The following is a 15,362-nucleotide window of genomic DNA, read 5'->3' on the forward strand; positions in this document are numbered from 1 at the left end:
TTCTGACTGCAGAGCTGTCCTTTGGGCATTTACAAACCACCCCAGTCAATACAGTTCAAAGAAAATGCCTCCTCCAATCACAATGTCCTAAGATTTAATGTATTGCTCAGTATTGTGCAGTTTGCATTAGCATCATAAAAAATATGTAAACTTTATGCACTCATTTCTGGAAAGTCTTTTCTTGAAAGCTCATACATAAAACCAATATATATGGTTTTAAATGAACATAACATGCCCATGAGGTAAACACGAATGCATTTATGTCAGCAGACTCTGATTTATTTATGCTGTACATGCATACAGTTTATGGATTTATTTTTTTTTTTTCAGTCTGGCTGTGAGGCGAAAGCTTCACTAACAATTTAGAAGGCGATAGCTCGGCTGTAAGACTAACATGGATTTCAGTGAAAATTTCACAAGTTTCGCTTTTGAGGCGCAGTTTCACTTTTGACTCGTGTGTCACGGAGGCGGCCAAAGCAAATTAATATTCAAATGCATCTGCCACGGCAGCATGGCTCGTTGTCAAGGTCACGGAAACACCAGATCTGTGACGTTTCGACAGCTACACCGTAAATGTTGGCTGGAGGTGCGAGGCTGTATGGGGCCTCCATCTGTATCATCTGCAGCCTGGAGCTGGAAGGCCAGAGCGATGGAGAGCGGAAGGGAGCGAGAGAGAGAGAGAGAGAGAGAGAGAGAGAGCAGGAGGGCGGCAAAGTGACGTGTGCCGAAGGGGCCCTGTCTCGGGCTGGTGTGATAACGGTAATGATATGGCACCGCTCCAGCTTGTGAAGGCCATTAAGCAATGATTCATGTGACCGTGTCCTTTAATGACACATCCCGTCAGTCATCAATAAAGGCCCGGGCAGGAGCGGAGATCAGGGAGAGGGTATGTCAGGGGCGGGGTAGGGGGAGGAAGATGGGGTAGATGAACAGCTTGACCTCTGCGCTCGGCCTTAGTGTCACATGATGTGCGGCCGCTCGGGAAAAACACTCGCGCTCAACCTTCCAGAACTTTCTCCTGTCACTTCGACACTCTGTAGTTCATAAACCTAATCTTAGATTGAATGAGATTATTTTACATTAAAGGGACACTCAAGCAAACCATTAATTTTTACATGCAGTCATTTTTGAGCTTTATTTTTAAAGCACTATAGTAAAAAATGTCACTTCTTTAGCTTTTTTGGAAAACGTAGACTGAATCCAGAAAGGTCTAGTTATTGACATCTTGGGGAAGAGCAACTAAGAATCGAACCCTTTCGGTTTGATGGCCATTATGGTTCCTCATTTTGGACATTTTAAATATGTTACTGCCAATATGTCACATGTGCAACGTATTACGTGCAGTGTTGAAATGCAAAAATTCCTGGATTTTTTTTAAATCATTCAAAACATTCTTTGTCCTCCGTTTCTTCTGCCTTCCCTACATGTAAGAGTGATCCTTGCATTCATGAACTGTTCCGTGAGTGCACACCAGGGCCCGTGATGGATGTAGCTTATCGGATTCTGTTGGTAGAGAGAACCAGGCCAGTGACGTATGGGTGGGAGGTCTAGATGGATGTCTGGTGGGTTTTTAAGCCTAAGGATGGAGATGAATTTGGGGACAGGGAGATCACGGCTATGAGAAATGTTATCGTTCAGAGGGCGGGAATGAAAAACATTGTGGTTTAAATTGAGTAATTTATTGAACAAATTGCGATCCGTATTCCGAACAGAAAGCCTGTTAGCTCTAACTGTGTAGTTTTTTTGTTGTTGTTGTTGTCGTCCCTCTGAAGGGCCTGAAGAGTTGATTGGCTGTAATTGCCAAAGCCCGGCGTGTTGTTACAGCCGACTGATGTTGCCTTTCTGTTTCCGCCAGGTTATCCGGGATGAACGTCCCATCGCCTATTGTCAGCAACAAGAACTGGCTGAGGCTACACTTTGTAACTGACAGCAACCATCGATATAAAGGCTTTAGTGCCCATTACCAAGGTAAGCATCTCCTCCGAAGCGAACAGCCAAAAGACTGATCTCCTTATTTTCCGAAGTTGAAAAGTGTCCCAAGAACAGATTTTATCTGCACTGTACACGTTAAATGGCTGCTTAGATAAAGTACCACGGTACAGAAGCTTTATTTAAGGAAATTGTGGTTTAAAATGTTGTCCTTTGATGTTGTCATTCCAGGGACACTTTTTATTTATTATGAATTTTTGTTCTTCTTTAATGTATAATTACAGCAAAAACCAATGCACATTTACACATCTAAATTAAGTTCAGCTTGTTCTGAAGTTGATCTAATGCTTTTTTTAATTTAACTGAGACTCATATGCTGATTTGTTTCTAGAGCCTTGCATGTGTTCATATATATCTTAATTTTTCATTTGACGTATGGCAAATTTTTAGCAACAAATCACTTTTTTTCACATTTTTGGAAATATTTGTCCTTTTCTTTTTCTTTAAAAAAAAAAAAAAGCTTTTGACGTTAAGAGCCTAATTTATGTATTGGTCATCCAAAGCCATATATCCATGTGTGCCTTGCTGCGTGTTGTGCTTGTGGTTGCTTTAACGCACATTTACCATAAACTCCAGTTCAATTTGCATACATATTGAGAGCAAAATATGTTATCCAGAGTTTGGGGTGAAATGTGAAATTGTTTGCCTACCCTTACAAGCAATGTTTTCAACCAGTATCTTTATTTTCAATTGCACTGTAATTTAATTTATTGCATCTCTGTGTCAAGGTGGTAAAATGTAATCTTGTGAGGGAGCGAGGGCAGAAATGGGGGTCTTCCAGTTTCCAGGAACTGCTGAAATCTCTTATTTTGCAACGGCAGTTACACTATTAAGCGTTACGTGGGCTTAAGCGAAATAAGCCCCATGCCGTAACTTACTCTAATAAGGCATGGCAGAGCGGCGCAATGTAAGATCGGAGGCGCGACACCTGGCGAGCGGGCAACTGTGCGGCAGCAGAGTAGCAGCTGCCTGTTGCCTGAGGACACCGAGGCATGCTGAAACCCAATTTCCTCCGCAGACGCATCAAAGACAGACGCGACTTTATTTAAAAGATAGGAAAAAAAAGAAAGGAAGACAGGAAGGAAGCGGCATCCATGTCGGAGCAGACCGGAGTTAACCGCGGTTGTTGACATTAGCCAGCTGTTGCTCTCCATTCGAGGGGACCGACTTCTCCCCCCCAAAAATGAAGACATAACTGTCAGCTCTGCAGACTTGAGCGGGGCCCCCTTGGACGGAGTAGGCCGAAGAGATGCGAGTCGAGCGGCTTGATCTCGGCGCAATCGGAGCCTGTCACTGCTGTGGGACTGCGCCACTGCAATTAACCAGGCTGCGGGCGCCATTATAACCATTATATGCCTGTATCTACCGCTTATTGCATTTCGAATAGGCGCTTGGCAAGTGACCCTGAGTCACGAGATCCTCATAACGCTAGAAATATGTAGAACAAGCCCAGTTGATCATAGTTATGAATATGTATATTTAAAATTTTATCCGAACCAATTTAAGAACGTCCTTTCCAAGTCTTGACATTACAGCAACATCCAGCATGTTTTATATATTCATAATATATAATATATAAAATAAGTAAATAAAACCAGTCTTTTAGAATTGTCTAGCAGCGTCAAAAATAGCTCAACTTTTACGAAGCCACATCCACTTTTTAACCCACCGGACTTTATTTCCAGAGCCACTCCCTGCAGCTGCTGCCATGTTGGGCCGAGTTTTGTTCTGATGGTCTTCTGTCCTGTGCCAGTAGACCCCCGGGCATCTGCAGAAGTCTGCGCATTTGAAATTTGCCAATGGCCTGGAGCGGCCGTTCGTTTTGGCAACCTGCCATGATGTTTCTGTCAAAACTTTTTTTTTACTTTTTTTTTTGCCTAAATAATAATGCCATTAGTATTAATGGATTTACCACAGTACGCTGCACAGTGCACACAGCCATTGGCCAGTAAAGATGATTTGAATTCATACCAACATGTTTTTGGTTTGTTTTTCAATGATTCATCACCAGCTTGTTATAAAAATCTGATTTCCAATGAATGGCACTGTCAAAAGATAAAAAATAAAGGTGAAGTGAAGTGATTGTTACATGCAGTGATACACAGCAGCACAGCACACGGTGCACACAGTGAAATTTGTCCTCTGCATTTAACCCATCACCCTGAGTGAGCAGTGGGCAGCCATGACAGGCGCCTGGGGAGCAATGTGTGGGGACGGTGCTTTGCTCAGTGGCAGCTTGGCAGATTGGGAACCTTCTGATTACGGGGCCGCTTCCTTAACCGCTAGGCCACCGCTGACCCTTAATTGCAAGTGTTGGTTGCAAGCAAAAAAATGCTTCAAATACATCAAAACGTAATAAACAAGTAACAAAGTTTTTTTTTTTTCATTTTGGCTATGGTCAGAGACTAAAACGTATTTATTGCTTTATATTTTATTATGTTTTTTGACTAAATTAGCCATAGCTAGAAGATTGCACCATAAAAGTACAAAGTACAGTGCAAAATTACCACATATATATGAATGATTAGGTACTGGGAAGCACTCATATCATAAAAGTAAGTAATTAAATTATGCAATACTAGAAATTAAAAACATAAAAAAACATTTACAGCGTTTTGTCTAGGTGATCCTCCATTTATTAGAGGACAAAAATACTGGAACAGCATTGGAGGAAAAAAACGAGATTGCTGGCATGTACAGAGCATTTAATCTACATCTCCCCGTGTTTTGCTCGGGGAAGAGAACCTCGCCCGTGCACTTTATTTACAGCAGCAGAGCTCTCTCGGCAGATGGGGAGAGTCTGCGTTAATGGGATCTCATTTTTGGAAGGATTTATTAAGAAGTGCTGAGGAAAGAAAAAGCCAAATTTACAGAGTTATTTTATCAACAAGGTCGTGAATTTATCCTCAGCGGGGGCCCTGCTCCCTTCTCATCTCGGTGCATGCCGATTTGAGCAATTCCTTTAATGTCCTCCTTTCATATGTTAAGAACGAGTTTGTAGAGTCTCACTGGGTCTTTCTTTCACGCTGTCATTTGGCATAAAGCTGGAACAACTGAATCACTTTCACACGCATTGATAGGTTGATTTACTTGTCAATCACAGGCCTCTCAGCCCTACTCCTAAGTGGATAATTAATCTACCCCACTGGCAGAAGAAAAGACGAATTGGCTGATAGGAAGACGAAAGGTGGATTCACACCCTTGATGTGTGGGCCAATCAATCCGAGGGGGTCTTATGGCAATTTCCGTTATTATGTTGACTTCTTAATAAATCCTGGCAGTACATGTCATTTAGAAGTTTCTGTGATGCCAGAGAAGAGGTGGAACTAAAGGATTGAGGCACAAACACAGGACTCATCGCGCCTGGATTATAAAGACGGTTGTGCAAGGCAAACAAACACATCTGTCATAGACTGTCTCCAGAAGAAAATGAACCCAAAAGGCCAAACGGAACAGGAGCATTCCACAGCATTGATAAAGACAATCCATTGCAATATGTTGCCAGATATTACATTTACTTTCTTCAATAAAAATTGTCCACACCACACAAAATTAATAAAACTGTCTCAAAAGTATAAAATGTGTTGCGTAAGTAAAAGAAAAATTAGCTCAAACTGACAGATTGTTCCCAGAAACGTCCAATCTGGCAACAAGGAGTCCAGCGACAAAAACATAAACCTACATTCATGTAAACATTTACATCTGAATTTTTATACATTGATATTGCTCTGGCACAACATTAAAGCTTCTACATAGTCAGGTCTGGTGAGAAAAGTATTTTGCATTAGAAGTTCAAAGGAACCAACTGCATGCCAGATGCTTTCATTCTGAATTTCATTCTGAACACTTGCATGCTCAGAGGTCACATGCCAATTGGCATGAAAAGGCACCAACCTCCTTCATCCTGCATTTTGCCTTTAAGGTCCTTCACAGTTAATGCATCTTTTCCTTTGCCCGTCAGCGTTACACCGCATTATTTTATTTTTTACAAAAGAGGCATAAGCAGACATTCCTCGTTCATATCACGTACCGCTTTATAAACATCATAATGTCTCGCAACAGGTCGCAGTTTTCTGTGCCTAGATCTCGTTCAATAAATGTTGCTCTAAGGCATTTTAGTGCAAATGGCCCAGGCTGAAAAGTAATTAGTGATACCTGAGACTCAGCCACTACAGTTTGATATTTGATTACAGAAAGTAATTATGCCATAAAACCAGCCATTTAATATCCAATCAACTCTCTGCTCTCCATCCAGTCCAGTCGCCAATTAGACAAATCGGGCAAAGGACGTTTTAATTATTACTGAAAAGCTTTCTCAACAGAGAGACTTAGGAGAATACCCAGAACTGAGAGGATTTACAGTATTTGCTTCTTAATAAATAAATGGATAAATGTCCAAATTAGTCTGAATCTACCATGTCTTCTTTAAACCCTCACTAGTCAGATGCCCATTTGTTGTTGGTGATTTGAGAAATGAAGGTGAGCTGTCCAGGGTTCTGGTGTTCTGAGGGATGAACAAAACACTTCCGTGGAAATGTTACTATTTTGATAAGATCAAGCGAGAGAACTGTGTACCAATAGCCATTCATATTAAAATTAATTCCATTATTAACATTTATTCATTTGTGTGGTCCTGCTCATTAGTATGCAACTGGGCTTGTTATGCCTTTCATGAAAAAACATGAATTTGCCATGACACCATATCAAGGCTTATTGAAACTGATCTTTTATGAGAAATTAATCACATTTCATAACAATTATAATCAGGAGTAATAAAATGTAAATTTTAAATGTATAATGTCATACGTTTAATGATATTTTAATTATTCTACATCAATTTTTTTAATAGGTGGCCATTGTATATAACCCCATAATAAATGGATAAATAAAAGCATCTTGCATTATATAGAATACAGTAAAAAAAAAAAAAATCTGACTATGGTCATGGGCACAAAACATGGATCAACCAATCCAATGTGAGAACCAGAACCGTGTTTATTATAAAAGGCATAATAAAAGACCACTTGCACGGATGAGGTGTTGTGAGGCTTATCTTACCGTGTAACATCTTGCGTCCCTCATACAGCTCTAATTTATAAAGTGGTATCCTCCCGGTGTTGCAGGTCCTCAGGAGGCCATTAGAATCTTAAGTAATCTTAAATACTCCTTGGAGAAAGATGTGCCTGCCCTCAAAATGGGCCCTAATGCTGCCATTACTCCTCGATATCCTGGCTTTGTCCGACCTTGAGATATTTCTCAAGCAGATCATTCAGGGCTTCCTCCACCGTGAGGACCATGTCAGGTCATTAACCATGTGCTGGAAGGCCTTTCAGGGAAGCCTAGAACACTCTCGGCAGACCCCCTCATTTATAAACCTTTATTTATAAGTGAAGCTTGGGGAAATCAATTCTGAACCCACGCACTCTAAAGGTTGAAAGCTACTTCCGCCACGGTAGACCATGGGAATGTAGCATGCAGACCACGGGGAAGTGACGTAAAGCACGTCAGTTGAAATTGAAGCTAAAGTTCGTTCACGTTTTTTTTTTTCACCCACCACAAAACAAACCGACCAGCAAACACCAGTCTGGCCATGAAGCAGTAAATATGACAGTCCGGACAGAAGACAATTACAGTAATCTATTTTGGATGTGATGGATGGGGATGATAAGATACTAGGGGACTTGGACGGAGGAGATAAGAACACAATATGGCGTTGGGATGATTACATTGGTGTAAAAAGAAGGGCCTGACAAAGACGAGACAATTGGAGTTCAAAACTTGAGATGGGAGTGGCCTGCCTGGTGTTTTGGCTCATTTTTGCCATAAAAAGTTACATTTTGCAAGTTGTGAAGTGACCTCCTCCTGCTGATGTTTGGCAGAGAAAAAATAAAAAAATCTATTTGTTTTATATTTGATTTTTTTTGGCAAAATTTAAAATAAGGCATGCCAGTATCTGTATAGAGAAAAAAAACCATGGCAATTTTCTAGTTTGTTTCCTGAAGACAGCAGGCACATTTTTCACCGATTTTCGTATTGATATTAAATTATCAGGCAGGGTTCAACAGCTGACAAAAAAAAGTGAATCTTTTGCAATCGGTCAAAAGTACTTCCCCATCCTGGGTCTTCTACCTTTTTTATTATGTACTTGAACTCCATTACGTTTCAAAATTTTTACTTTTTAGGCTGCTACATTATGCAAAATCTGTCATTCCTTTTTTTTACTCACGAGTGGATAAAAATATAACTGGACTAAACAAAGGAGAGCACAGCAGGCTCCTGACTTCAGGCACAAACTCTTTATTCTGAATTAATAGACACACCGGTTCTCATTACAGTAAATATTGTTCAGCCAGATTCTGTTTCTTCCCCATACAGGTGCAATGTAATAAATGAAAACCTATTTTAAGGCAAATGCTTTTGCCTCACTCTACTTAGCTGCAGCTGAATATGCAGCTGAAACTACTAAAGCATGACTATGAAGTTTAGAACTTAAACCTGTGTACCATTTACATTTACAGCATTTAGCAGACTAATAATAGTGGAGCCTGGATCAACTCAGGATTTGTTGGCTTGTTCAATAGCACAGTGGTAGGAAGTGGGATTTATACTGGTGTCTTCATGGTTGTCTGGTACATAAAGTGTCTTAACCTTGAGGCTGCTAAGTTGCATACAATCTTGGATAAATTCACCCGATTGTCATAGATGAAAGTGAAGTGATTGTCATTGTGAATCACTGCAGCACAGCACACGGTGCACACACCGAAATGTGTCCTCTGCATTTAACCCATCACCCTTGGTGAGCAGTGGGCAGCCATGACAGGCGCCCGGGGAGAAGTGTGTGGGAACGGTGCTTTGCTCAGTGGCACCTCAGTGGGATTTTAACCGGCAAACTTCCCGTCCGCTTCCTTACTCACTAGGCCACCAGTGCACTGCAACGTAACAGTGTTTAAAAATGAATGAATGTAATGTGAGAATTCACCACAGAGGTACATTATGGGAAACGCTCAAAAATTAGACTGATGTGTTTGACAGATCATCCTATGAATTTTAATCTCATGTAGGAGTATTTTTCTTACTTGCTCGACTAATTTTGCTTTTTCCGTCTTCCGTCTCACTGTTCCTGTGTTGATGTGTCTGGCAGCTGTTACGCAGCAACAGAAACTTCCTACAGGGTGCATTAACAAAGATTGTCTTGACTTGACTTATGCTGCTTCAGTCTAAAGCACAGATTTAAGACAGCTGGCCAATTTGTGCTCAAATAATTTCTCACTACAAACGTAATTAAGGTCTCTTGTTTTGCTGTCCCTTTTTCTCACTTAGGTAAAGTAATGTAATTACACTTGCATATGTTCCACTTACTCTGGGACAAATTGATAGCCTTGTTCTGATCAGGAACCCATATTGAAGTTCCTTGTAGGAAGTTGTTCAGAAAAGTTGGGAAACAGAATCAGCTGACAGTTGCTATAAATTGGCGCACTGACACAAGTAAGCAGGTAAACTGAGTAAACACTGAACACTCACAAATCCGCTGTATGCCCCACATACAAAATTACATACATAATCAAAAGTAAGGAGTCAAAACAGGCATTCTGGTCTATAAGAGCAAAATCTAATCTCAAGGTGCAAACAAATGACACAAAAAAAAACAAAATAGTATTTTTATAGCTTAAAATATTCAAAATGTATTCAGTAATAGACATATGGCAAACTATTTATTTATTGCAGTTGCAGTTTAGAAGAAACTATGTAGAAGAATCATAATTAAATACTATCTAAATAGTTAACATAATTGATGGGTTTTTGCAAATTTGCCCAAATTATAAAGCATGTTTCCAATATTCTAAGCTTTCTGTATTTAGTTTCTCCAATTATCTCCATTGTAAATTATGTTACAATGCCTCTTTTCATCTCTTTACATACTTTACATCTGAAACAAGTGAAAGTGATTAGTTGTCACATGTGACACAACATAGCACCCAGTGCACACAGTGAAATGTGTCCTCTGCATGTAACCCATCCCCTGAGGGAGCAGTGGGCAGCCATGACAGGTGCCCGGGGAGCAGTGTGGCACCTCAGTGGCACCTTGGCAGCTTGGGATTCGTTAACCGGGAACCTTCTGTTTATGGGTGTGTTTCCTTACCCGCTAGGCCACCACGGCCCTACCAGATACATGATACAAGACGCCCTTTTGCACTACTGAACAAATCTCCATGCTGGCAGGTGGTCACTGATCGCTAGTCTGTTCCAGCCATAATCACTCCATCAGCAAATGACAGATTTCTAGCTCAGAATCTGAACCCCCCACCCCCCCCCCCCCCCCCCCCCCCACCCCCACCCCCACCCCCACCCAACCACATCAACCACCCATTCCCCGCACCACTGACACCGAAAGATAAAAAAAAAAACGAGATATCTCACCAGTGGGCAGGAAATGGGAATTATCAGCTCTGCACCCGATCATCTTGCGACTGGCACCATTGGCTAATTTAGATTCATTTCAAATGGACTAATTTGGCTTCATCTGGAGTGGCTCCAAAATCAATTTCTCATTTTGCTTTTATTTATTTATGAAAGCTGGCTGGCCCTGCCGGGCATAAAATGGAAGTAGCGTAATGAAATGTTCAGGTTTGGCTAATGGGAATTGGGATGGTGGTGCCATTTGTCAGTTCTTTCATACTGAATGAGAACGTGGTTTACATATTAGCACCACGCACTTAATATCACCAGATGTTTAAAAATGCATCAGTAGTGTTTAGTCTTTCGAAATTCTGAGGCATCAAAGCCCAAATGGGGTCTGTTGCCGAAGGCCTGATAGGTCCCGATGTGCACCCTCATTTTTAAAACGAATTAGAAATCTACTGAATGAACAAATCTGCTATATATATATATATATATTAATTCCATTATTTTATCGTTACCTTTCTGGTGTGTAGTGCAAAACTGGAGTGACTACAGTGCTTTACTTTTACTTGTTTTACCTTCTTTCTCTGTTACAACATAAAGGCCTTTGTTTTAGTTGTGCTAAGCATTGTACAAATTAGACTTGGCATATTGGGGACATTTGCTAACCAACTTAACGAACAATTAAAGCAAGCAGACAAGAAAGTGCTTACCCTAGAAGAGTTGCAACTTCCCCGATAGACTTGAACATGCTAAGTCAGATTTGTGTCAAGCCTAGCCCCGTTAAAACAGGGTGGAGAACAGTTAACAAAGACTTGTGACTGTGTCCAAAATGTTTGACCACTTGCTTAATAATCCACCATTGAGAATCTGTCTATTCTTCAAATCTGTGCTGCCATATATAGCACGATGCATTCTGCAAGGGTGGGCAAACATCATATTTCATTCAAGTCCACGTCCACGTCGAGCAAGAAGTACAGGAGTTATCGGGTGAAGTTGGCTTTTCACAGAACGCCATTCCAATCGCCTGCTAATTAAAACGCGGCATAATTAAAGTTACTCATGCTGACCTCACTCTCATTGTTTGATCCACTGAAATCACCCCATTAAACCCCATTCATGGGATTCTGGACCTAGATGCTGTCGCTCTAATTTGTTGAGTCAAGTTTGTGATTAAACGAATGATAAGTCGAGAACAGTGTAAGAGCCCGCCGATGCCGCCTTAGCAACGTGACTGTCGTTGCCATAACATGCCGGTCACTCATTTCCTAACAGCCAGGGTGAATTGGCACACCAAGGTCTTTAAATGTGCCACGATTTTGCGAGCACTGCATCAAGTACGTTTTTCTACATCTGACCCTGAAGCATGCAAACAAGAAGGTGCTTGCAGCAGCCAACCTACAGTTAACAAGCGAGCAGCACTTTCTTGTTTGTGTGTATTTGTCTCAGCCAATGTCCCTGATTTGGTCAATATTTATTTATTTTTTTTGGCCCTTTCTTGCCAGTTAAATATATAACATACGGCTCATTCTTGCTTTTTCTACTTGCTTCATCACCGCATCATTCAGGTTCATGAGATGAACTCTTTTTTTTTTTTTTTTTTTGTATCCTTCAATATATTTTCATTTCATTTGATATACGGATAGGTTTGTCTCATATGTTAGTATTGATTTGATGAATGGAATGATCCACACTGGAAAATGCATGGCAATTTACAAATGAAAACATGTTCTGTGATGTTTTCAATTTCTTGTGTTGTTATTATTATTATTATTATTATTATTATTATGTCTTAACAGGACTTATGTTTAGTTGAGATGGTTGGTGTAATAATGAGATCTGTTGCTGAGGGGCAAACAGACGGTCACTTCCCGTCTGTCACAATTTTAATGATTCATGTGCCCCAGTCATTTCAGGGCTGTCAGACAAACACAAGTCCTGTCTGCTTACTTCTGTATTAATATTTGTTCTTTCTTTTCCCTCCTTGCATTTTAGCTCATCCCTACCTCTGCACATTTTTTGCATAATTTTTTTTTCCAGCCAGAATACAAACTGTTATTGCTAAGATTTTTTTTTTCCTCAGTGCTGACAATTTGGGATCTGTTTCACCTGACTTTGTGTTCTTTTGTTTGTTTCTTTGTTTCCCCTGAACTAGTGAAAAGGTCCGTAGATTTTAAATCTAGAGGAGTAAAGTTATTCCCAGGCAAAGACAACAGCAACAAGTTTTCTATCTGTGAGTCTACCCCTTTGTTATTCTTTTTTCATGGTAAATTTGTGTTGTTGTTGTTTTTTTTCCGCCCATTATTACTTATTTTACCCCGTTTGTGCTGTTCTGTGTCGTCTGTGCATCTCCATGGTTCATTTAATGCTCTGTTTCCTGCTTGGTTTTGGTTGCCGTTGCTCGGATTTGTCATCTGTGGCCTGTTGGTGCTGCATGCTGTTCCTTCCCTTCCGTTTGCAAATCAAAGGGCTGCATACAACATGCATGATGTCTCAGTCCCTAGTGGCTAACCCGGCCTTCAGATCTCAGTAATTGTATGTGTATGTGTGTTTGTGTATGTATGGTTTGCAATTTCCTCTTAGTTTGATTTTTTTTTTTATATAGGTTGCTTAGAATCTTTGTGTAACGATTATACGTTTAACATCTAGTCCTCCACACAGCGGAAACATTACAACAGCCGAAAAATGCTTTAAAACTACAGATTAATATATTACTTATCCAAACTCTATAGATGTTCCAGTTGAAATGTATTATATATTTGTGATATGTATGTATGCGTAAATGGATGCGTTATACAGATGGAGAAAAGATGAACAACAGCACTCACACACACGGTCTAATTGTGGGTTAACACACCCTTGGTCCGGGTTGCTCGTCTGTCTATGTGTGTGTGTGTGTGTGTGTGTGTGTGTTTTACTTGTTTTACTTGTGACCCTTTTGAAATTTAATCTGGTGACAACTTGTTAAAGTCTTTGTATTCTCCAATATTTTACTATTTTCTGATCTTCATTTGTTAAGGACTGTTCACTTAAACAATTGTATCAAAACTAGAAATACAGTTGCAATTATATAGAATTATATATAGCATATTATATAACATTACAGGTGGAACCAGATAAGAATTGTATGGTTGAATTTATTTATTTATGGATTTATTGTCCATCCTTCAAAACCGAGACGCAGCCCTCACTTTAGAGCGTATGTTTGGACTGTTCTTTGCATCAAAAAAGACACTTTGGAAAAGCACTCAGAGACATATGGTACATTCAATTTCACACCGTTCAGAAGTAAGTGAGCCTTTTATTTGAATTCTGCGGAGGAAACCACACCTTTCTGCATGAGATGATGATCCGACGGCTGACAGGCACAGTCTTGTCTGTGTGCACGTGTCTGCATGTTTGAGTGCTTTCGTTGTAATGCTCTTGATTTCTTTTCCCTCTTTGCTGTACTGACTGCAATTCGCATAGCTGAGTGCATGGTGAGATGGCCCAGCGGCCAAGAGAAAAAAAAAAAACACGTGATTGTCACGTGTCAGACACACGGTGCACACAGTGAAATTTGTCCTCTGCATTTAACCCATCACCCTGAGTGAGCAGTGGGCAGACATGACAGGCGCCCGGGGAGCAGTGTGTGGGGACGGTGCTTTGCTCAGTGGCACCTCAGTGGCACCTTGGCTGATCGGGATTCAAACCGGCAACCTTCTGATTATGGAGCCGCTTCCTTAAACACTGCCCGAGTTCGAAGATTTCTGCAGCCTGATTCAGGAAATATTTGTGGGAAAAACCGTTAGAAACATTTATATATCGTGACTAGGTCAGCCCTCGCTTTCCCTGTCTGATGCAGGCTTAGATCGTTGGATAGCCTTGCCGAATTCAGGACACGTTTCCCACATGGGGAGATTGACACCTCCCATCTCACGCAGTCACTCACTCAAAAAAAGAGGTCATCAATAAAGCAGGAGTCGTGCTGGGAGCCGGGGCCCGGGACTCCGGGTGTGGTGTCGAACACAGCGTGTCTGGGGGTGTCTGGGAGAGCGTGATGGTGGTTGTACAGGGAGCATCTGGATGTTTGTGTGTGAAAGTGTTCATATTCTGTTTGTCCCTATGTGTGTTTATGTGTGTGTGTGTGTGTGTGTGTGTGTGTGTGTGGTTTTTATAGGATTTTTGAGGCAGAAGCATGCCAAATTCAAGGGAAGTCAATCTTGTTCAAAATAGAAAATTAGAAATAGAAAAAGACCTCCTATATTTAAAGTAAAAAGTGAAAGTGAAGCGATTGTCATTGTGAAACACTGCGGCACAGCACACTGTGACACAACAAAATGTGTCCTCTGCTTTTAACCATCACCATTGGTGAGCAGTGGGCAGCCATGATAGGCACCCGGGGAGCAGTGTGTGGGGACGATGCTCAGCTCAGTGGCCCCTTGGCGGATCGGGATTCAAACCCACAACCTTCCGACTACAGATCCGCTTCCTTAAACGCCCAGCCACCACTACACTTTATTTTCAGAAGGCACCCTTTAAAAGTTAAATCCTATTCTTGGAATTTCTCTTAATTGATTCCTCCAAAGGGTGCATAAGACTGTCCCAATTCAAATTAAATTTTTATTTGTCACATACACGGTCATACACAGTATGATATGCAGTGAAATGATTTAGCGACTTCTACAGACCACAGTATACAATGAAACAATAGGCAAATATTGCAAACATAACTAAATATTACACTATTATGTCTTTAACATAAAACATAAAACATGTGTAACAGGTAGGGTGAAGGAGTGCAAATGGGTGTATAAAGTGATAAAGTATTAATAAAAAAATAAAAAAATGCAAATTCCTAATTGTAAGGGTCGGTGCTTCATGATGTGAAAGTTATGGTTGGAGATGATAATTCACCCAGACTGTCTTGCTTATTAGACCTTTGTTGACCAGGTTCTCCAAAGGAACTGAGACAGAAATGACAAAAACCTTTG

General features: G+C 40.7%; 1 protein-coding gene across 1 annotated transcript in view; it reads left to right on the forward strand.

Moving 5' to 3' along the window:
- Positions 1-15,362, forward strand: part of LOC114769910 (CUB and sushi domain-containing protein 3-like) — a 324,749-nt gene that overhangs the window by 151,872 nt on the left and 157,515 nt on the right. Inside the window, 2 exon segments of the mRNA XM_028963275.1 lie at positions 1,856-1,968; positions 12,545-12,622. Coding sequence (XP_028819108.1) covers positions 1,856-1,968; positions 12,545-12,622 — 191 coding nt within the window.

Source organism: Denticeps clupeoides, chromosome 20, assembly GCF_900700375.1.
Source record: "Denticeps clupeoides chromosome 20, fDenClu1.1, whole genome shotgun sequence".
NCBI classification, from domain to species: Eukaryota; Metazoa; Chordata; class Actinopteri; order Clupeiformes; family Denticipitidae; genus Denticeps; species Denticeps clupeoides.